The sequence below is a fragment of the Solanum pennellii genome, chromosome 1, assembly GCF_001406875.1.
Source record: "Solanum pennellii chromosome 1, SPENNV200".
NCBI lineage: Eukaryota > Viridiplantae > Streptophyta > Magnoliopsida > Solanales > Solanaceae > Solanum > Solanum pennellii.
The window spans coordinates 84780832-84804626 of NC_028637.1; the positions used below are offsets into that span (position 1 = coordinate 84780832).

Consider the following 23795-nt stretch of genomic DNA (forward strand, 5'->3'; position numbering starts at 1 on the left):
TATATATATATATATATTTCATGAAATTAATTGTTACTACTATGACAAAATATAAAAAAGAAGCTTCACATAATCATCCCTTTCAAGCAAATTTATAAATCCAATCCGGGAAATTAGGGTTGTTTTCCATTCTGGGTTTTATCAATTTTTACTCAAATCTTCTTTTGGACAATCCAATTCAGCTCTTATTTTTCAGGTATTGCATTTCAGTTCTATAAATGTTTATGATTCTATATATGTGTTTAATCTTATTTTTCTCTTAATTTTTTGTGGGTTTGTTGAATTTTACATGCATCATCATATTGTTAGGTAGATTTGAAGTTACTGCATTTTAAGATTAAGATCGAAATCGACTGCTTTTCTGTGTTGTTTCATACTGAAATTGGTGAATTTACACGTTACGTGAATTCTCTTATTTGATTTGGACGTTTTGCTTTCATATGAGTGTCCTTTTTTTTCAAAGATTAGTTCTTGAAGAATGATCTACCAGGTTTTTTTCTACTTTTTTGGTTGTTTTGATTACAAATAAACGGTTCAAATGGACTCGGAGGATTCTTATAACTTACTCCAACTATTTTGAGATCAAAATGTAGTTGTTGTTTCTAGGTGGAGTTAGAATTGATATAACTGGGAAAGAATCCAGCTTTTGATTTTTTTTTTCTACTTTGTGCTGTTGTGGAAGTATTGCATAGAAGATCTTAAAATTGGCTCCTCAAAGGCGATCGCAGCGCCACATGGGTGGCCACACGCAGCAGAGCAATCCGGCAGCTACTGCTGTGTATGATCACCCAGGCAATGCTGGTCCTACTGGTGATGGGGGTGATGCTGTCATGGCGCGATGGCTTCAGTCTGCTGGGCTACAACATCTGGCCTCTCCCCTGGCTTCTGCGGGTGTCGATCAACGTCTCCTTCCTAACCTGCTTCTGCAGGTAAATCTTAATTTTGACAGTGTACATTTTACTCGAATCTAGACTTTAGAGCTTAGTAAGGAACTGAGAAACTTCTTGTGATTCACTTCTTTGTAGTTTTAGTTTGATTTATTCTATAGCTTCAAAGGTGCAAAGGATTTATATGGCATGGCGTTATTCTTTTTTCTACTCTGGTCGCATTGGTCCTTCTAGCTGGTTTATACCTCCTACTGACTACCAATGTGATTAGTGAGGATAAAATTGTAGACTATCTTCCCACATTCCTGGACACTGTGGTTAGGTAATTTCTCAGTTTTATTTTTACTCAAAGGAGGAGCATTGCATCCTTGTAAACTTCATTGTCCTTACTTGAAATGTTTGGTTACTCTCAGTCACACTGTATTGAGGAGTTTATCACAGTCTTTTATACTTTCCTTTGCCCCTTGTTCCGTTTTATTTGAACATGACCATGTGGCCTTATCGTGGCATTCTTAGTTTGTATAAATGTTTCTCATTAAGTTTGTTAGTAACGGGGAAGGCTTGAATATTGTTTAAAGGGATATGGAGCACAATCTATGGAGGAGAAGCAGAGGCTTCTTAAATTAATGAGAAACCTCAACTTTAATGGTGAATCTGTTTCCGAGCCATATACTCCAACTACACAGAGTCCTGGAGGGGTCAGAGGATCCGAAGGTTATTATTCTCCTGAGTTCAGAGGAGACTTTGGGGCTGGGCTTCTGGATCTGCATTCTATGGATGATACAGAGCTCTTATCTGAGGGATGAAAATATTCGACTTCGGCACTTCTATTATAACTTATAAGCATAAATTGTTTAAGCATTTCAAAAAAAGCACATTGTTAAGTTGGGGACATCTATTATTTGTGCGGTGGTCAGCTAGATACGATAAACCACGGCCTTTCTCCCCGGCCATTCTATTTTACCTGCCCCTACACGCCATCCGCCAACCCCCACCAAAAAGGAGAATTACAATGAAAGAGAGGAAAAGGAAGAAGATTATAGACAAGGGTTACTGAATATGGGTTCATTCAAGTAAATAATTGATCCTTCCACTAGAGCCTTCCGTCCTTTTTCGGAATTGTACTTAACAGTAAAATATTACTGTAGTCATATATTTCGGTAGTAATGGATATCAGTAGGATTATTATATAAAGATGAAATTAGATTAACATTTGGATGCATTTGACAATGTATTGTCAAGCTCGAAAGTGCAGAGAGGATGAAGCAGGAAATACCAAATGGAAATATGTATTTTGATGCGTTTTCTCAGATAAGTCTTAATTTCCAAGCATTTCTTGCCTATTAAAGGTTGTGAGAACATGCATTGCACAATCAGCTAAACTTCATTACCTTCTTGGATAATGTGTTTTAAATGAAGACCACTATGGATTTAGTCAACATTGTGCTTGTTAAAGATTGAAGCTTCCCAGAATTTAAAGAGGTTGTGATGCAGCTGTTTTCTTTGTTTTATTGCCATTACTCTTTTCTAGTAAGTACGTTGTGGTCTTATTGGGGAAGTGAAGAACATAAGATGTGTCTATAGCTATGTCTGAGTTCATTTCTTGTTATTGAGTGAAATTGCCCCATGCTTCTGTCATATAGAAGAGAACTGTTGAGTACTAATGTTTGCTTTATTTTCATTATAGCATGTTAATTCTGAACCATTTGAGCCATCACATTTTATGCCGGCAGTAAACTACTCCTTTGATGGTGACTTTGATGCTCCTACCAGTCAGCAGCAAAAGCCATCTCCAGACACTGATACTGCAGCTGAATTTCCGCCAGTTGATAAAGAAAACAATGCAAGGGAAAACAACGTGGCAAAGATTAAAGTAGTGGTATGTCAGTTCTGCATATAACTTAATGTGTGGTTCATGACCCTCTTTCTTTATAAGAAAATGTGTTCTTTATTCTGCAATTCGAACTGATATAGAAGCACCCAAGGGTGTGACCTAGTGGTCATTGAAGTAGTTGAGAACCTTGAGGTCTCAGGTTCAAAAACTCAGCGGAGATAAAAAAACACTAGGTGATGCTTCCCGTCTGTCCTAACCTTGATGGACAGAATTACCTAGTACATATTGTCAGTGGGAGGTGACATGTATCCCGTGGAACAAGTCGAGGTGCGCGAAAACTGGTCCAGGCACCACGGTCATAGAAAACAAAAACTAACATAGACTAGATTCCAGAAGTATGTAGTATCTGGTAATACTACTAAATGTTCTTTTACCGCTCCTTCAATTTCGAATGTTGTTCTTACCCTTGCCATGTACCGTACATCGTCGTTTATATGATATATATCAGGTCTTTTCCTTTTAAATTTTTCTAAAGCTGACAATTGTGTGTGGATAGGTGCGTAAAAGACCTGTAAATAAGAAGGAGATTGCTCGGAAAGAGGATGACATTGTAACTGTATCTGACAACGCTTCTCTCATTGTTCATGAACCCAAGCTTAAGGTTTGTCATTTGTAGTTACAGATTATTGACACTTGCATCATACACTATGGAGGGCTGATGATGCTTTTCGGTGGCTTATTTGACCTTTTAAGTCTTTGAGGAACTGAGTTTTGGTTTTGTTATGGAAGGTGGATTTGACAGCTTATGTGGAGAAGCATGAGTTCTGTTTTGATGCTGTCCTAGATGAACATGTTACAAATGATGAGGTATTATTTCATCAGACAAATGGAAATACTAATCTCAAAGACAATTGGTTTATGTGCTTGTCCTGCGATCATGTCAAAAATGATTTAGACTGCTTTGAGTTTTTGCTTTGCAAGGATTAGTGTTTACCGTTTTTTGACATATAAAACATTTCCAACTTAATGTGTTAGGTTCCAGTTTCCTATCATGGTTGTGCCTTATGCAATACTTTGCAGGTTTATCGGGTTACTGTGCAACCAATTATTCCTATTATATTTCAGCGCACAAAAGCAACATGTTTCGCTTATGGCCAGACAGGTGTGTCTGTATTTCTTCACATGTTTGTTTCAGTTTTTTTTTAAATATAAGGTACTCATCATTTTTCTGGTAGTTAATATAGGGTGCTCAATTATCTCTTTGGCTTTAGGTAATTGCTGCTTGATTTGTTGTTGGTATTTAAGTTTTGGGAGAATTTGTAGAAGGGAAACAAGCTAGGCAGATGAGATCCAAGATGAAGGAGCTCTTGAAAATCATGTTGAGATTTTTCCAATTTTGAGTTATGTCAGTGATCTCATTTATCTAATCTTGTTTGTCTGGCCAGTGCAAATTTATGAACTGGACCTTTAAATCTTAATGGTAGGTGCAAAATATGTTTAGGTCTGGTCTTGTTTGGCCTGCTTGGTCAAAGATGCTCATTAGAACAGTGAGTTATTGAATACACGAGGGAAAATCCTTTGGAATGTTTTTCCTTCTCGAGTCGAAGGAATAATCATTGGTTACCCTTCTTTAATATTTATGGCATCATAGTATAATATGTATGCATGGGACTGTTGCAGCTTCCACTTCCTTCTTCCATGGTCAGAAATGGACCACATGATAGACACTAAGCCATTGTTTTTTTCATGTTCACTTTTGTTTCTCTTTATGAGTGTCTATCAATGGAAGTTTCTATAAGCCTGTAACTATTGGATTTATATTTCTTCTTGCTGCTCTTGGTTTGTTTTCTGTTACTCTCAGCATCTGCGTAGTTGGTTATCTTCAAATTCACTTATGTCCTTTTCCTTTCTTTTTTTTGATGTCAGGGAGTGGTAAGACGTACACAATGCAACCTTTGCCTCTTAGAGCTGCGGAAGATCTTATGAGATTATTGCATCAGCCAGTGTATCGTAGCCAGAAATTCAAGTTGTGGCTTAGTTTTTTTGAAATATATGGTGGTAAACTGTTCGATCTTCTCAGTGATAGAAAGTTAGTATGCTTATCCTATGTGGGACATCTATTTCTCTTATCCTTCTATGTGGGATGTCGATATGCAACCTATTACTTATTAAAAAAGCATGCATATGAACATATATATATATATATATATATATATATATTTATTTATTTTTTTTTATTTTTTTTCTGTGCGTGTGTTAGAGAGAGAGTGAGAGAGAGAGACTGAGTAGATGTCATGCCTGAGATATAAATCTATTAACTTTGTATTAATTTTTCTGTGTTTCTTGTTTTCTAACCTAGAGCCTTTCAGTAGGTCTCTGTTATACAATATGGAGTCATGACTCATGAGATTGGGGCGTCACTTTATTTTCAGACCGTATGAAATAACAGAAACTAAGAGCAGTGTGGCAGAGTGTATGCACATGTTGCATTCTTTTGTCTGGGCCATCCAACTTGTAAATAATGTGAAATCTTCACATAGTTTGTTTCATGAATTTATAGCCTCATGTCTCACTTTTGTTTCCTTTTATCAATGTTTTACCAAATTAACTCCATTACTTTTACGCAGGAAACTATGTATGAGGGAAGATGGCCGACAACAGGTTTGCATTGTTGGACTCCAAGAATTTGAAGTTTCAGATTTGCAGATTGTGAAAGAATATATCGTGAGGGGAAACGCTGCTAGGAGTACAGGTTCCACTGGTGCAAATGAGGAATCATCAAGATCACACGCAATATTGCAGCTGGTTGTCAAGAAGCACAATGAGGTGAAGGACTCCAGGCAAAATAATGATGGAAATGATTCTAAGGGTGGCAAAGTGATTGGCAAGATTTCCTTTATTGATCTTGCTGGAAGTGAGAGAGGTGCAGACACGACTGATAATGACCGACAAACAAGGTAAGTTTTCATAGGGCACACATCTGGATGCTCGGTATTTCTTTTTAGTGTGGAATAAATAGAAGTTGATGTCCTGAAGACCAAGCCTATGTTTTTTCCTTATTACTGCAAGCAAGGATGCCATGAAGTATGATGCTTTAAGTATTGACTTTAAACAGTTAAGTATTTTTCTATAGAAGTTTTGTTCGGAATTTCATGACATAGTATATATAAAAGAATTTTTTAGGGAAAAGGGCGAAAGATGCCCTTGAACTATTCGAAATAGGTCAGATTTACTCTCCATTGTGTTTTTTGGCACAAAAATGCTCTCCAACCAGTCAAATAGCTCAAAAAAGGAAAGAAACAATAGATGTTTTGAGAATATTGCTAATCCAATGCAGAAAGTAAAAAAAAACTGCATTAATACTTTATATCTTTGGTGTAAAGAAGAGGGTATAGATGAGGTAGAACAGCCAGTAGACTTCTTAGACTATCTGTAATTATGATTACTTGCACTGTAATTTTTTTGATGGTTGACGGCATACCCACATTGCTGAGGAATATAACTTTACCTTGCTCAAAAAAAAAAAACAAGGGAAAAAGAGGCCAAATCACTTGCAGTTTACATGCCTTGATGCTGGTATGCTAAAGTACTATATTGAACCTACATTTTCATTTGTTTCCAGGATTGAGGGAGCAGAAATTAACAAGAGCTTGTTAGCTCTTAAAGAGTGTATTCGTGCTCTTGACAATGACCAGATCCATATTCCATTCCGTGGGAGCAAACTTACTGAGGTTCTTCGTGACTCCTTTGTTGGCAACTCAAGAACTGTCATGATTTCTTGCATTTCTCCTAATGCTGGATCATGTGAACACACACTCAATACATTAAGATATGCAGACAGGTACCGTCACTTTTACTGTAAGAGTTGAATGTTTGTTTTTGTTTATTATGTATTGCAGCCTATTGACATTTGATCAACAGGGTTAAAAGTCTATCTAAAAGTGGAAACACAAAAAAGGATCAGAATGCAGGCATAATACTCCCGATGATGAAGGAACTTTCTTCTGCACCAACTTTGGTTGCTTCCACTGAGGCAGAAGATGATAGTGAGCAACCTCAAGAGTCAAAAGTATCAGAAGTAAGTAGAAGGATGGGGAGAGAAAGTACATCTTACAATCCCTCTAGTGAGCGCAACCAAACCTCTAGTTTTGCTTCAACTCATACCTTCACTGGGTGGGAAGAAAGTGGGACAAATTCTGCTGGTCTGGATAGGAACAAGTTTGAGGTGAAGAATAGCTATCGTGTTCCATCTGGTCAGAAAATGTACCCAACACCAAACATGCAAAGTTCAGCTGATACAGAAGACAAGGTGCAGAAAGTGTCTCCACCTCGGAGAAAAGTTTCTAGAGATGAGAAACCCGAAAAGACAGAAAGGCCAGGAAGCGGGTCAAGAATTGATGTTTCAAGTACAGACTCATTGTCTACAAGTTACAAACAACAAAGTACAAATAGCTCCAACATAAGAAGTATTGGAACAAGACAAAATGAACTTAATTCACCCCCTCGTGATGACAATATCAATGAGATACTGGAGGTTAGCATATACTCTGCCTTCGCTTTGTTACCCTTTGCATTGTTTTTTATGCTTTCTTTTCCTTTTTTGTTTTTTTGGTTGTTGAGGATGGGCAGTATTTGTTTCTCTACTTGGAAAACTGCCATGAACTCCCCATTGGCGTCTGCTAATTTTCTTTCTTTCTGTGTGAAGGAAGAAGAGGCCCTGATAGCTGCCCATAGAAAAGAAATTGAAGATACAATGGATATTGTTCGTGAAGTAAGCAAAATCTCCAATAACACTCTTAAACTTACCTCCGTTCAAAACCTAGGATATATTTCTATTTCTGTGACATGCATGGTAGTTGTAACTATGTTATTTCCCCTAGCCATCTTAATTCTTGAATCTCTTTTGGTTCTTATTTTAGATGCAATGCCCATTCATCCAAGAGTTTAGATGCTTTTATCTGTGAAGCAACATAAGTCATGGGTGATCCCATGTCTATAAACTTTCCATGCTTGCTTGAAAGCATGAAATATACTTCGCCCTTTTTTGGTTAAAACCTTACCTCACCCATTTTTCTTCCTACCATCTTCCCGTGTTTTTATGTGCTATGGTTCTTTAGATAAGATCTGAGAGGGCAGTAGGAAATTTTTTACCACTTATTTTGCTTTATTTGTCACGAATAGAAATTTAGTGATTCGGTGACATTTGTCTGGAGACAGCACCGCTTCAAATTTTTGTCCATCTTTACTTCTTTTTTCTGTTTGTCTAGTGACGATATTTTCAGTGATCATTGTATTGTGTGAACTTCTATTATACCCTCTTGAGTTCCTACAAACAAAACCAATTGAAAAATAAATAAATTATGTTGGGAAGAAATACATGAGACCATCAGTGATGTGTTTGAGATGATTAATTCATTTTGCCTTCCACTACCAGGAAATGAAACTGTTGGCTGAAGTCGATCAACCTGGTAGTCTCATCGACAATTATGTCACACAGCTGAGCTTTGTGCTATCACGTAAAGCAGCAACTCTGGTCAGCCTCCAGGCTGGCCTTGCCAGGTTCCAGCATCGATTGAAAGAGCAGGAAATACTGAGTAGAAAGAGGGGAACACGCTAGGCTACAAGTTACATGGATTTAATCAGAGGGGCGCCTATTTCTATTCTCTTTACTTCTCTCTTTTGTAATTATTTCAAGAAATATCTTATTCCTCTTGTGCCAAATGTGTACAAAAATCATCAAGAAGTTCCATTGAGCAAGTTTACTTAAAGAGGGAAAAATGCTGGCCTCTTCTGAGCTTTTGCAAAACGAAACAACAGGTGTTTTAACGGTGCTTTTGGACCATGCTGCTCCAGTTATAGTTTAAGAAGTCTCTTTGGATTCTCTGGTGAAGGAGTGACTCAGAGTTCTAAATTGGCACCACGGACAGTAGTCTGTATATGTTACTGTGTTATCAGGAATGCATTATTCCAGTTAATACTGCATTGCTCAGTGTTTTACTGGTTGCAGATGAAAAGAAAAGCCTTAAAATCAACAATAGAATTGATTTACTTCGTGTATAGAACAGTTGTTAGTGCCTGTTCCAACTTCTGCATTAACTGTTTGTTGTTCTTATATCCAAACCATTTCAGCAATCAAGCATGTTCATCAGTTTCACTTTAACTGCTATATGATATACTTCATTGTGTTTCGGCTCAAGGTAGTTTCATCAGTTCCACTTGCTGCTAGTATGCCCCGTCCGTGACCAATTATTTATCGCAAAAGAGATGATAATTGATCAAACTTAACGATGAAAAATCCTTGGATTCAAGGAAAGAACATAAACATTTCAAAACAGAGAGCTCTCTACTTCTGACTTTTGGAATGAGAAACAAATTGATAACACGACATATAAACTGAATAAACCATTCCTGGTGATGAGAATGTAACCCCAAAGTGTGCAACACATGCCTATGCAGATCAAACAACAGAAATCTTCAACTTCCTCTTTACTGAAGAAATAAACAATTTCATAAGTTACAACTTTGTGCTTGCTTTCCAGTTCATCTTCATGAGTAGAGAAAGGTCAGTAAGGAATTCCTCAATTGCTCCAAGATTTCTCCAAAAGACAGCTGGATGCTATATCTGAGAATTCTAAAGACCTACCTAAAAAGGAAACAATTAAGAACAACTAAAGCACTTCAAACCTCAACCTACAAAATCATGTCTTCATCAGACAGTCAAACCACAAAATATACTAATCAGACGAGGCCTTCAGGAAATTGTTAGCAATACATCAATCATCCCAACAAACTCCATAGTCCACTCCGTTTGCTCACACGGGATATTTGAAATTGCAGCAAAGAGCATGTTCAGGCTTTTTACTCAGCTTTCAACCTTAAGATCTCCTTGACAGTCCTCGACCTGAAATATGGCATGTGCTCCTACAAGAAAAGGGCAACATTATCGATAGTTTCAATAAGCATGCTTTCTTGCAAAAAAACAGTGACAAGGACTACTACACCAGCCGCCACCACCCAGGTCTCTAGGTATCTTAAAAACATATTAGCAAAAACAAAAATCATTGTCCACAAGGGAAAACAAGAAAACACTTCTATCACAAAGAACAAGGAGAGCAGTAAGAAAACTAAGCTTCTAAAAGTTAGGACAAGACAGCTGCTTGGTACTAGCACTTGCTTAAGAAAAGAATTACAACCATTTTCATCTCAATGGTAGAGATGGAGTTCTTTATAACCCAAAAGAAGTATTAACATGTAGGAAAGAATGGGCAAACAAGGAAGTTGTTCATGGCCAAGAAATCGGTGAACATGGAAACAAAGCGAGAATTTTCAGAGAGAGTGAGAGAAAGAGAACCAGTGAATTATATACAGTTCTTGGAGAGTTATTGGCATTCTAACATAGCACAGGAAGATCAAAAGTCATATTCTTAGCATCAAGAAACCTAAAGTGGAAATATTTTGGTATGATAACCCAACCACCCACCCCCAAAACATATACGCACTCATATATATTGCATGTGTGCTGTGTTTGTACATATACAATACATATATGTATGTACACACACACACGTGTTCCCCTTCCTACTCAAAACTTCGTTTTAAACTGTTAGCCTCACCATTTTCAATTTTCATCCAGAGCTGCAAAGAGTATTCCAGTATATTGTTTTACCTGACTGAAACAGAGTCCTATATCTCTGCTGTAGAAATCAGCATACTTGAGCATGAACATACCACAGTCAAACCTGTACATAGTGACAGCTTTTATCAGTATGATTAGTCAACAAACTTCATCCACAGAAGTCAGTCGGTAGAAAATCAAGCACCAATAGTATAAAAAGTTGATTTATATTTCTTGTAACACGAACAAGCTAAAAAAAAATAAAATTGGCACGCTATTCTAACAAAATTTAGGGTCAATTAATTTGACCTTCCCAATCGTTTAACAAAACTTAATATAGTTTGATGTTTCATTTGATCAGCTTCTCTTTACGGTCACTAGAACTTTCAAAACACAAAAATTCAAGTTCCCATCCATTTGCCCTTCAATGTTAGTGTATTTGACAAAAAACAAGCTAACTAAATGTAATGACTTAAAGAATTGGGGCTTGGCCCATTTAAAACAAGTAACCAATTAATTACCTAACCCAACCCATTAAACTACTTACATCCTTAGTTATAACTCACCTCCTTAACAACAATAATAACTAGAATCTAAATTAAAAGAGAGAAACGACAACTTTAAAAATAAAAAATAAAAGAGAAAAGCCAGTCAGCAACAACAACATGCCTAGTGAAATCCCACAAGTGAGGTCTGGGGAGGGTATAATGTACGCATGCCTAACCACTACCTCCTGGCTCCTGAAGGTAGAGAGGTTGTTTATGAAAAACACTCGGCTCAAGTGCAACAATATCCCGGTATAAAAAGAAGAAGACAATGAAGAGAAAATAGCAAATAACGAGGAACAATGCAAAAGTAGCCAAAAACAACATTATAATGATGAGATAGTCAAATAACATAAACAACATACTAGGATAGATTAATATTAAAAGAACAATCATAAACAATTAGCCACCCTAAGAAAGACAACACTACACTACCTACTACCCTAACACGTGTCCTACACACCCTCCAATCAAGGGTTATATACAGCCTTATCACCTCTCATAAATACTTCTTCACTTCTTCAGCCTACCTCTCTCTCCTCGTACCCTCTATAGTCAACCTCTCACACTTTTTCATAAGCGAGTCTATGCCTCTTCACATGTCCATGTCCAAACCATCTCTGTATTGCTTCCCTAATCTTGTCCACCACAAAGGTCAAACCCACCTTATCCCGAATATTCTTATTTCTAATCTTATCGTTCCTAGTATGACCACACATCTACCTCAACATCCTCATCTCCAAAACATGCATCTTCTGTACATGGGAGTTCTTGATTGGCCAACACTCCATCCCATACAACAACATTAGTCTAACTCCACTTTCTGAAACTTAACCTTGAGTTTTAATGGTATCTTTTCTTATGATTAGGAAAACACACAGCCGCTAACCTTACATTTGGGTGTGCACAGGGTAAAACCCCCTCACCTATGCAATAGCTCTCGAGATACCTTTTTATCACACAAGACTTTAGAGCCAAGCCTTCACTTCATCCACGCCACACCAATACTGTGTAATGTCATTGTCGATGTCCCAGTGCTCTATATCATACACCCAAGATACTTCAGTTTCTCCCTCTTGGGTATCTTTTGTGAGTCAAGCCTTACTTCCACGCCAACCTCATGCATCGCATCATTGAATTCACATTCCACATATTCTATCTTAATCCTGCTAAACCTGAACCCTTTAGTCTTCAAAGTCTGCCTCTACACCTCTAACTTAGAATTTACTCCACTGCGTGTATCATCATTCAATACTGTGTCATCCGCAATAACATACACCACGGCACCACATCTTGAACGCCTCGAGTTTATACATCCATCACCAAGACAAATAAAAACTAACCAAGGGTTGACCCCTAGTGTAACCCCATTTCCATAGGAAGTGCTCTGAGTCTCCTCCCACAGTTTTTATCCACGTTTCTGCTCCACAGTACATCCCCCTTATCCCCCTAATATAGGCCACCGATACACCACTTATCTCCGGGAATCTCCACAAGACTTCCCTCGAAACTTTATCAAGGCCTACTCGAGGTCAATGCACACCATATAGAAGTCATTCTTTTCTCGATATTTTTCCATCAAGTCTCCTTACAAGTTGGAAAACTTTTGTTATTGCTCTCCTTGGCATGAATCCAAACTAATTCTAGAAAATAGATGCACTCCTGTCTCTCATCTCCACAACTCTCTCCCAAACTTTCATAGTGTGAGTTAACAACTTGATAGCCCTAGAGTTGTTGCAATTGTATATCACCCTTATTCTTGTACAATAAAACCATTCTGTACTCCACCTCCATTTCTCAAGCATCTTACTTGTTTGAAAAACTCCACCTCTATCCTTGCTCTTCCAGAACTCCATCAGAATCTCATCTGGACATGTTGCTTTTCTCATGCTCCTTCAACAAATAGCAAGCTTTACTTCCTCAACCCTAATATGCCTACAATACCCAAAGTCTCTCAAAGTGCTCCAATTCGGTCAGCAAAGGATAAAAGTAGTGTTGCTGGTTTCAAACCAAGTTGTCCAGCAAGACTGATTTTCAGAAGAAGAAAAAACAAGAGGTATAAGATACACATGAGAGAGCTGGGAAGGTAAGAGGAAGATTGCAGAGACGATCAATATTTAGGAGACCCAATCACTTTCCTCCATTCATGACTTTCACAAGCAAGTTCTTTACATATATATTCACTGTGAATTCATCCTTTGGTTGGGAGAAATAATCATAATAACTGGGATTTAGGATTAAATAAAATCTGGAATTTCTTTTAAGAGTTTGAACTTTGGGGAAACAGACTAAAAGGCTGATTTTGGTATTAAAACTAGGGGATAATAACTTTCTTGTTAATTTGAAGTTCCACATCATAGCCTGTTTGTAAAGATTGTTAGATATCATCTTCTTAAGATAGAAAATTTTGGTTGAAGCAGTAGCGGTGGTGGTCTATTGAAGAGATGGTATTATGTCTAGAAATATTTAGAGATCATGATTTTTTGAGATAAATAACATCTAAACATTATGATCCTTGGAAGCTAGGTTGGATTGATTTTCAACTATAGCATGTTTTAGATTTGTCTTTTGCATTAAAATCATTTATCCAGAAATCTATTTTTCGTGCACACGGACAAAATGTATGATCAAATATTTGAAAATGTACAAAATCGCTTTTATCATGAGCTTACATATTGATCACTCGTGAATTATGCTACTTCCGAGTTATTATATATTGTTGGATTTGAAGTTGACATAAGAAGAAAATGAATATATGAGGTATTATGAAAAAACTATTTCAAGAAGTTAACTTTGCAATTTGCCATTATTTAACGTCAGGATTGTTAGACCTGGTGCACCTTGTAGGAAAAACTAATGTTGTATAAAGACCTTAACGATGTGATTATTTAAACAACTTGAATATAGATTTCATACATGAATTTGCTGAGTTAATTGAAACAAGCTATTATTGATGATTTACAAACTGTATATTTCTTATATATGCTTGTTCCAGGTAAAATGCTATGATTTAGGTTATTACTTTTGAGAAATATTGGAGAAGAATATTATGAAAATTGTGTATCTACATTATTACATTGAGACCCTATTTATAGACATTACATTGGACTCCTTTTTCAGCTGTCCTTCAGGATTGGAAATGGCAACTGAGTTAAATTTTGGAAAGACAGATGGTTTAACAATCAACCTCTCAATGTATCCCACCCTGCTATTTACAGAGGCTCCTCTAACATTCTTCAGTGGCTCAAAACAGAGAAGGTGGAATATGGGCACCTCGCTTTAGAAGAAATTTTCAAGACTGGGAGCTTAATGAGCTCTTTGATTTTTTCAGAACTCCGCAAGGAGCGTCAACTTGCCTGATAGCTTAAAATGGGACAACTCTGAAAAAATAATATACACAATGAAGGAAGAATACCATAAGTTGTGCTCTTCAAATGACATGATAGACCAGTGGCCATGGAAACTGATTTGGAAGATTAGACTACCCCCTAAAATCAAGTGTTTCTCCTGGACTACCCTCAAGAATGCTATCCTAATCCTGGACAATCTAAATAGGAGGAAACTTCAGCTAGTAAACAGATGCTTCATGTGCCTCAATAGCCTGGAATTAGAGAATCATTTGTTTCTTCACTGTCCGGTGGCAGAAGCTCTTTTGAATATATTTATTTCAATTGCTGGTATCAAATGGATTTTCCCGCAAAGTGTCAAAGAAATAGTTGGAAGTTGGAGGCTTAGAGAAGTTGATAGCCCCATCAAGAAGACCTGCTAGATGAATCCATCATGTATTTTTTGGTGTATTTGAAAGGAAAGGTATCTTAGATGTTCTGATGGTATCTCAACTCCAATTAGCAGTTTGAAATCCTTTTGCCTTACTAATCTCTTCCATTGTAGCAACTTAACCCCCTGTAAATGATATATTACCCCTCTTAGATTTCATTAGTTCCCTCAATATGGCTGAGCGATCATTCTTTTGCTTGTGGTTAACTCCCTGATTAAATAGGTGTTTTGGTTCTCATGAATTAACCATGTTTTTGTGCATGTAATTTGCATTTCCTTGATGCCTTTCTAATACAATATCTTACTTCATCAAAAAAAAAAAAGAGGACTCCTTTTTCAGCTATCACACTACATCACAATCCTTTTCCAAGTAGGAAACTATTCTTGTTCTTACTCCTATTCTAACACTCTCCCTCAAGCTGGTGCATGCAAGTCATAGATGTAACTAATACGAGAACTGTTGAGAAGCTTCGTGAATATATCAGCAATTCGATCACTCGACTTTACAAATATGGTAACAATATCTCCTGAGAATATCTTTTCTTTTGACAAAATGACAGTTAATCTTAATGTGTTTAGTCCTCCAATAAAATACTGAATTTGATGCAATCCACCGATAAAACACAAAGTGATCATCTCCACTATGTGTCATGTCAAACTCCTCGCGAAGTGTTAAACTTCCTAAACCAAGCTTGCGAAGATTGTTTCAGACCATAGCGTGAAATGCACAATGGACATACATGACCAGTAGGCTCCTCTTATGCAACATAACCTGATGGCTACTCGATATAGACTTCTTCCTCAAGATCATCGTGAAGAAAAACATTCTTAGTATCCAACTGATCAAGAGGCCAATGGTGACCGATAGCCGTAGATAGAAAAAGGCTGACATTTTTTTAGCCACGGGAGAAAAAATCTTTGTATTCTAGCCCAAATATCTAAGTATACCCTTTGACAAAAGTGAATCTGAAATCGAGAGAGAATACAGTTGGAAAACTCAGATCTGGCGGATTTCATTGGTATGTTGTTGTTGTTGTTTATTTGCTTGCTAGAAAAAGACAGGAAGAAGAAAACAGTGGTACTAGTTGTTTTTTTGCTTGCTAGAAAAAGAAGAAGAAATCAGTGGTACTAGTTTAATCTAGTTTTTTTAATTCTTGGTTTTTCAAACTTAACAAGGGTTGAATTGTTTTTGCAATTTTCACTAGCTAATGTCCATGTGTTCCTTATGACAATTGTCTAAAAGTAGAGTACTATTCTAATACTAAGGGGCCATTTGGTTGGAAGCAAGTTATCCGGAGTTAATTATCCCGAGATAATTTATCCTGATATAAGTTACTCACCATGTATATGGTATAACTTATCTCATCACTATGGTATAAATGGTGGATAAATAATCCAAGGATTACCTAATACCTCCAACCTAAGGCAAGATAAAATGATCCTACATTTTATGCCGAGATTATTATACCTTATACCTCACATCAAACGATTCCCAACTACTGCTTGAATAGAGAAGAGGATAGTTCTTATTTCTCTTGAGGGATGATTTACAATGAAGAGAATCCCTTTATTTATAGAAAAAATGACTTGGTAAACTAAGGGCTTCTAACTTCTCTCCAAAAGACAGAGATTCACTATCATTTATAAGAGTTTCTTAAATCATTCCATATTTGATCTTGTATTAAAAGTCCTAACATTTAAAACTTTAAAATCACTATTTTTATCTTACACAAATCTTACTTAAATTATGTTAAACAAAACAAATAATAAAATAATTGAAATATTAAAGAAAGAGGTCATTTAAAAGAATTGAATGTTTTAATCTAAAAAATAGTACTTCAAATTAAAAAATGTACGCTATTCGAGCTAATATGTTCTAAACCTAATAAACAAGCTTTTGAAGTCATAATTTGCCATCATACTTGCAATAGAATTTCAATCATTTAGAGCTACAAGAAAAATATTAAAAAATAGGCTTTCAATTACTTCCTATCCAAGTTAGGACTTCTATTTCTATAACTTGATTGGCAATTTTCTTAAGTATATATAATAGAATATAAAGTGAAGCTAGCGTCATAAATAAACAACACTACTAACAAGAAAAATCATAAATATCTAATTATTTCCTTTTATTCATTTTTTAAGAAATAGAGTTAATATAAAATAATATCTTCAAATTTTGGAGGCAAATAAAATCCTATTAGATTTAAGAAATGCAGCTGTCTATAAAATAATTTCACCGATAAGTTTTAATTAAATCTCCTTAAGACACTATACTCGATAGTACTTTTCTCTTTTCAAATTCTGTTCTTTTTAGATCATATAATCTAGTAGAATTTAGATATGTTACGGTTACACATAATTGATTGATGTGCAATTAATGATCTAATCATTCTCTTATTTTTCCCTAGATTTGTTGATTCATAACACGATGATTCAAGCCACAAATTGTATTACTTCATGTAACGGCAAAGAAAGGTTAAGAGGTTTTTGGTTTTAATCTTCAAAGGTATTAGTATACATATCTTTGTTTGTACATCTTTATTCTATGCATCATGTTTCTCTTTTAAGTACACTTTTAATAATATAACGTACACAGCAGTTTGTTCTTTTTTATATACATTTACTATTTATCAACGCGATACACACGTGCAAAGCACGAACAGTTAAACTTAACTAGCCTCCAGCATGTCAGAAAAACTTGTTAGACCAACAAGATTGAAGTATTACATCTTTATCAATTCAGAAAAAGAGTTTTACATAGTACGTACCCATTCTCTTGCTCTGGAAGGTCCTCAACAAACTCTAGCTTCCATGAGTTAATATCAATATATTTCCCATTCTTGTCCTTCACCTCGTCAATGAAGTACCTAGCCTACACATGTATTTTCCATTTTACAAAACATATTGGAACTTTCAACCTAAGGAAATAAACATGAGATTTGTTTGTTTTTTTCAAACACTAATTGCATCAACCAGTGTTAGAAAGAGCACTTGAATTTTGCTTCGTATATCTTCTTTTTCATTCATTTAGTTTTCTGCAAGTAGTGTTGCTTCCAGATTAAGCAGGACATAACAGAATGGTATCACAGTAAGAAAATCACATTATCTTCCGGCAATTTGAAAAACCCGGAAGAACGGGGCCCACCCCTCAACCTTTTTGCACTATCTCTCATTTTCTTTTCAAAAACTCTTTAGACACTACCAAATTCCTGTTGAAATTTGGTAGTTTCTAAAGAGTTTTTGAAAAGAAAATGAGAGATAGTGCAAAAAGGTTGAGGGGTGGGCCCCGTTCTTCCGGGTTTTTCAAATTGCCGGAAGATAATGTGATTTTCTTACTGTGATACCATTCTGTTATGTCCTGCTTAATCTGGAAGCAACACTACTTGCAGAAAACTAAATGAATGAAAAAGAAGATATACGAAGCAAAATTCAAGTGCTCTTTCTAACACTGGTTGATGCAATTAGTGTTTGAAAAAAACAAACAAATCTCATGTTGATTGCCTTAGGTTGGAGGTATTAGGTAATCCTTGGATTATTTATCCACCATTTATACCATAGGCAAAACATACCAGCACTTCCAATACTTGCTGATCTGTTCCTCCAAGTGAATCAAGATATTGGAACTTTTCATCCTTCTTGTTGATGACAGCTAAGCACCAATGTACTTGTTTGTGGATAGGGACAAAAATCTGGGTAAATTAGGACGTATCAATCAATATACAATAGACAACATAACAAAGTAAAAAAAGAGAGATGAATGATGAAAACTCTTACTTTGTCACATTCAAAGAGGCAGTAACCCAGCTTCCTTTGGGATGTCCATCTTTTCACAGATTGATAGTTATAGCCTCCCTTGTTACTGATTAACTGAAATTGCAGAAAATGTCCACAAGAACAATTAGCAGATATAACCTTCTGTTTGTAAGTAACTTTATATAAGAGTTTTACACAAAGATTTCACTTAGGGGATGATAAGTAAGATGCAATGATGTATAAAAAGGATAAATTCAGGGTCGCATTCTACTAGTGATTCTAGGCATCTTATATTGACTATTAACAAGAAAATTCTACGACCAACTTGACTGAGAAAACCAGAGAGTCAACCATCAGATCATGCATTACTCAAAACTCAAATCACCACTAGGAACAAGGTTCTCTACAGAGATCAGCATAGCAACTATCAGATATTCATTAACTCTTCGTGACCAGAAATAGTTGGTGATGTAATAATTGGTAATCATTGATCCTTGCTGATCAGATGAGGAATCTGTCATAAAGAGGACAAACCCTGCAAAGGTTTCTTCTCTTTGAGGCCAGGGTAAAAGGGTAACATGGTTATTGATGCACAAATGAGATTTTATTTTAGAGCAGGCACTGGTTAGTACATTCCAATTGCACGTCACAAGTTCAAACAGAAGTCTAGTATCTAACTGGAGAGGGGTTCGAGTGGAGGGGCATCATCCACTGAGTTCTGAACTTTGCACCTTTAGCCCTCGGAAAATTTTCAGTTATAAAAAACTTAGTACATTACAAGCAGCATCTTCGCCATCTCTAAGTATCAAAAACAGCACCGAGAAGGTGCTAAATATGTTCCAAAGGTCATCAGGGGAGTAAAGTTTAAAAGGAAGATTAAGTCCCAAATGTTATATCTCAATCTTACACTGTTTGTATTTGAAGCCTTGCGAGGCTGACATATCAACATGCTAAAGAGTGTCATACTGTAAATCAGTAAATGAGATGCCAAATGTGGAGGAGTTGACTGGAATCTTATGCTGCAATACTGATTCACTACCAACCACTTACCTAGGGCTTCCATAGATGCTAAATACAAAGCTACTGACATCTGAAGGGATGATTGAGAAATGTGAGAAGAGGCTTGAAACTTGGCAAATACAATTTCTTTTAATGAGGGGAAGACTTACACTAGTCAAAATTGTCCTGGACAACATCCCTACATATTACATATCCCTATTTTCTATGCCAAGCAAGGTCCTGAAACAAATTGACAAAATCATAAGATCTTTCCTATGACAAGGTAACTGCAAGGAAATAAATTTCACTTAGTGAAGTGGTCCAAAGTCACAGTGACTAAAACTCAAGTAAGGCTCGGTAAAAAAATCTGCAAATGCACAACAAAACTCTCTAATGAAGTGGCATGGAGGTACACACAAGAAGAGCAGGCCCTTTGGAAGGAAGTCTTAAATGCTAAACATGGTGTCCAGAATCACTGGTGTACTGAATTATCTAAAGATCCATATGGGGTAGGCCACTGGAAGTGCATATGCAAAATGTGGGGGAAATTCTCACAAACTCTCACTTTGTTCTAGGCAATGGAATGCACATCAAATTCTGGACAGACAAATGGCTAAGCAGATGTAAGCTAAAGGATGACTTCCTTAGCTGTTTCGGATCTCTACATCCATACTCTTTCATCCCAAAAAAAGAGAAGGAAATACCTGGAACAATCTTTCAAAAGAATACATGACTGGAATACGAAGGACTCCTCAACCTTTTCTCTAGAACGGAGGGCTAAACTATAAATTCCCAGTCAGATGACAGACTAAAATGGGGTAATACCAGGAATGGGAATCATTCTGTCAAAGATGAATATGCTTCTGTTTTAGCACAAAATGAAACTGTGACCTGCTGGCCTTGGAAGTTAACATGGAAGACAAAACTGCCACTAAATATCATATGTTTCAGCTGGACTGCCCTGCATGAAGCCTACTAACTCAGGAATCAGGACATCCTCAGCAAAAGAAGCATCCAGATTCTGAAAAGATATTTTATGTGTTAAAAGGCCACAGAAACAAAACATCAGCTTTTCCTGCAGGGACAGTTTCAACTGATATGTGGAGTATGCTTCGCTCCATTTTTGGACTCAGTTGGGTCATGCCACAGTCCACTAAAGAGGCTTTTGAATGTTGGAGTAGCTGGAAAGCTGGAATGCGTCAGAAGCATATGAAGGATTCCACCTTGCATTGGCTAGAATTTAAGGCAGAAAGAAACAGAAGATGATTTGATGGTTTATCAACTCCAAACCAGTTTACTAAAGCTAGAAATCTTTTGAATTTAGCAGCTGGAGCAATATATCCCCTGACAATTTCTGCATTTTGTTAGCTCTCTGGTCTTAGGATAGACACCTATATTTAGGAGTCCCAACTCAATATTTTTTATAATCTGAAACATAGTACTCTTTAGCATTTCCTTGATGGCTACTATGAAGCTTTTTACTTCATCAAATAAAAGAAAAACATTTCTTCATAAAGACTGGAAAAGATTAATGAGCAAGCATGCCAATCTATCGGGTATCTGCGATAAAAGTGCATTCTTTTCTTTTTTGAGTAAAAAGTAACAGGCAGACTGGGGAAACATGGTTAGTAACTTTAGGAGTGTGTGTGCTGTGTAAATCCATACTCAATTTATTTATTTTTATAATTGTGATGGTCGGGCTAGCTAGTCCTGATGCTTTTAACAACTTGGACAAACAAACTCCATTCAAAGAAATGTGAATTTGAAATGTGAAATGAGAAGGAGGTTACCGGAGACGGGGTTCCAATAAGCAATAAGAGAAAAAGAAAAGAAGAAGTGAAATAAGCCTTAAAAGGCCAACCCTCGGGCAAAGAAAAAAGATAAAGGAAATAAAATCACTCTCGTCATGAAAATTCATACAGAAGATAAGTGATATAAACCTAGAACGGCTAATGTACTTTATCCTTGAACACACAGCATATACAACAACCTAGCAAGCAACTGAATAACTTTGAAACTCAAATTTGATTTTGAAGGCATAGAACTGACCTTCTTGTAAAAGAATGTGTTAAAGAAATGACATTTCAAGAACTTTTTGGGCTCCCTTCTTTCTCTCTCTTTTAGTAACTCAAGATACACATTAATGACCTGCAAAAGAAGAAAACTTCCTCATTCCCTTGCACCTTTCCAGAATCTTCTATAACCACTACAGCTTAGTAACTGACATAAAGTATTACCTCGTCGTTCAACCATGCCCCAGGCCTCAAACACTGCAATATCTCTCCAGTAATATCAATATTGGAGTTCTCATGTTTTGCCAAAACCTTCCTCCTGCAAAAATAAGTCCATGAAAAACATACAAATGAAGTGCGAAATTGATAATTGGATTAGTCTGAAACAAATTAAAGTTTAAATAAGTTATACCTGCTAGAATTAGATAAAGCTCGAGAAACTTCAGCCTCTTCCTCCTCATCAAGGAGCATAAAGGGTTCTCTAATCACATCCTGCAAGTTAATAAACCACAAAATAACACATAAGGTAATGATTTATACCCGGCTTAATTTTTCTTCATATAATTGCAAATCAAACGAGGCCTATAAATGCACGCAAAAGACATTATATGCAAAAGACATAACATTATAATAAAGGCTCCAGCAATATTATTACCTCCTTAACATATTCTTCTTTCTTCTGAGGCCTTAACAAATGTTGCGTCTCACGACGCTTCTCAGTATACTCTATATGAAACTGCAGTCTCTTTAAATGGTCATTCCTTTTCTCAGCTGAATCCAGCAATTTCTTATATGGAGGAACTGAAGATGAAGTAGAAGCAGAATCAAACTTGCTACTCAAAGATAATGTATCCAGCATCTTTTCTGCATTCTCCACCTTCAACATCCCACCATCCGACACTGTTACAACAGATGAACTCAAAACCTGAAAGTTCCTATCCATATCCTTAACAGCATCAGGATTATCCATGATTTCAACAACCCCATTACTCTCCTTCCATTGCAAACCCGACCCACTAGCAAGACCCATTTTTGCATCAACCCCAGTCCCCAATTCCTTAACACTTGAATCCTCAGACACACCCTCTTCACAAATTTCATCATCATCAATGTTTATCACTTCTTTATCTTTTTTCACGTACCTCAGCGTTTCAAATGCACTTCTTTTAGCTCTATCATACTGTTGAGTTAGAAAATTCCCCATTTTGTCAGATTTTAAGTTGGACCCTCTTCTTAATCGTCTACAAGGAGCATGAATTTCTCTTTTTATGGGAGTTATATTAGATGGGTATTTGAAAATTCTTGCAGCAATTGATTTTCTGGAGAAGGGGTGATCTTGGATTTGGTTCATAGACGGAGAAAGCCTAGGTTTTTTGGATATGTGGTCAACGTTAGAGGAAACTGAAAGTGGGGTTTTGTAATTCGAGTTGAAAAAATCATCACCACGTTTTCGGCTGCTACATGTTAAGGCCCCCATTGAAGAAGATATTTGCCGAGCTTTTCTGGAAATTGACAACCGCAGTGAATCATCTATGCATGCATTGATAGATGTCACATATTTGAATTGCAAAAGGACAGAAAAAGGAAAACCCAGAGAAATCCCAAATTACAAACAACGCATTCAATAAAAACAAGAAAAAATGATGTTGAATTTGGGTTGAAGTTATGAATTCACCGAGGAGAAGGAAGAAAGAAGAACGTGAAGGGGCAAAGGGGGGAGTTGCAGAAGATCGCAGGGAATTTTGTTTGCAAGGGGAAAAGGGTTTCAGAGGCTTTCCCGGCTGCTTGGGGAATTCAAGTTAACTATTTTGCTGTTTTTGTCCTAAAATCAAACTAGTATCAATATTACAATATGAGTGCAATAAAAATATAAAAATAGAGAGAGACAACCTTTTGAAAATTCTGTCTATAGTTTTAATTATATTATATATATATATATAGATATGTATATATATATAAAGTATAAATGCATATAAAAAGATAATCATAAATATGATACTAATTCTTGAGAATGGCAAAGTTCTTTTTTCTTTTCTCGCGAGCAGGAAGCATACTAACAATATGTGTTGCGTAATTTTATTATGTTTTTTGTACTTGATTGGGTGGATAGTTGATCAAAAAATAACTTCAATTCGCCCGTTCAACAATGTGGACAACTGCTTATAGGAACGTTTCACATTAATTGAGAAGTCAGAATAGAAAATTTAGATAGAAATTGTCTTGAGGGAGTCCACTTGTTTAATCAGCTAGTTCACAGTGGAGACCCCTCCTTGTTTCAACTCATTCATGGCAATTCAAAGTTTTTCCATGTCTATGTTGGTGTCCTTATACATGTGAAGAATCTTATCTACAGTTTCTTATAGCACCTCC

General features: G+C 36.4%; 2 protein-coding genes across 5 annotated transcripts; one reads left to right on the forward strand and one right to left on the reverse strand.

The window, feature by feature from the left end:
• The first annotated feature begins 45 nt into the window (after positions 1 to 45).
• LOC107024053 (kinesin-like protein KIN-13A) lies at positions 46 to 8887 on the forward strand. 4 transcript variants are annotated; one of them, XM_027913028.1, is made up of 13 exons: positions 46 to 196; positions 683 to 929; positions 1466 to 1687; positions 2575 to 2766; positions 3278 to 3382; positions 3511 to 3588; positions 3802 to 3883; positions 4648 to 4810; positions 5349 to 5678; positions 6344 to 6562; positions 6643 to 7255; positions 7427 to 7492; positions 8156 to 8887. In XM_027913028.1, the coding sequence occupies exons 2-13, from the start codon at positions 735 to 737 to the stop codon at positions 8336 to 8338; spliced, it is 2448 nt and encodes an 815-aa protein (XP_027768829.1). In that variant the 5' UTR covers positions 46 to 196; positions 683 to 734; the 3' UTR covers positions 8339 to 8887. The 4 variants fall into 4 exon arrangements, with proteins under 4 accessions (XP_027768829.1, XP_027768842.1, XP_015083512.1 ...); XM_027913041.1 differs by having other exon boundaries at positions 693 to 929; XM_015228026.2 differs by lacking the exon at positions 1466 to 1687.
• Positions 8888 to 9094: 207 nt separating this feature from the next.
• Positions 9095 to 23272, reverse strand: LOC107009948 (ubiquitin-like-specific protease ESD4). Its single transcript, XM_015209271.2, has 9 exons — positions 22081 to 23272; positions 21838 to 21917; positions 21651 to 21744; positions 21463 to 21561; positions 18436 to 18528; positions 18231 to 18350; positions 17430 to 17533; positions 10388 to 10460; positions 9095 to 9642 (listed from the first exon to the last, which is right to left on the reverse strand). The coding sequence occupies exons 1-9, from the start codon at positions 22900 to 22902 to the stop codon at positions 9580 to 9582; spliced, it is 1548 nt and encodes a 515-aa protein (XP_015064757.1). The 5' UTR covers positions 22903 to 23272; the 3' UTR covers positions 9095 to 9579.
• Between the last annotated feature and the right edge of the window lie 523 nt (positions 23273 to 23795).

Excerpts from the sequence above, each read along its gene's own strand:
- LOC107024053 (XM_027913028.1), top strand. The coding sequence starts at position 735 with ATGGGTGGCCACACGCAGCAGAGCAATCCGGCAGCTACTGCTGTGTAT. Across the intron at positions 930-1,465 it reads TTCCTAACCTGCTTCTGCAG|GGATATGGAGCACAATCTAT; the intron begins GTAAATCTTAAT and ends TATTGTTTAAAG. Across the intron at positions 3,884-4,647 it reads TTTCGCTTATGGCCAGACAG|GGAGTGGTAAGACGTACACA; the intron begins GTGTGTCTGTAT and ends TTTTGATGTCAG.
- LOC107009948 (XM_015209271.2), bottom strand. The coding sequence starts at position 22,902 with ATGGGGGCCTTAACATGTAGCAGCCGAAAACGTGGTGATGATTTTTTC. Across the intron at positions 21,562-21,650 it reads GGGCATGGTTGAACGACGAG|GTCATTAATGTGTATCTTGA; the intron begins GTAATACTTTAT and ends CTTCTTTTGCAG. Across the intron at positions 17,534-18,230 it reads AGCAAGTATTGGAAGTGCTG|GCTAGGTACTTCATTGACGA; the intron begins GTATGTTTTGCC and ends ATACATGTGTAG.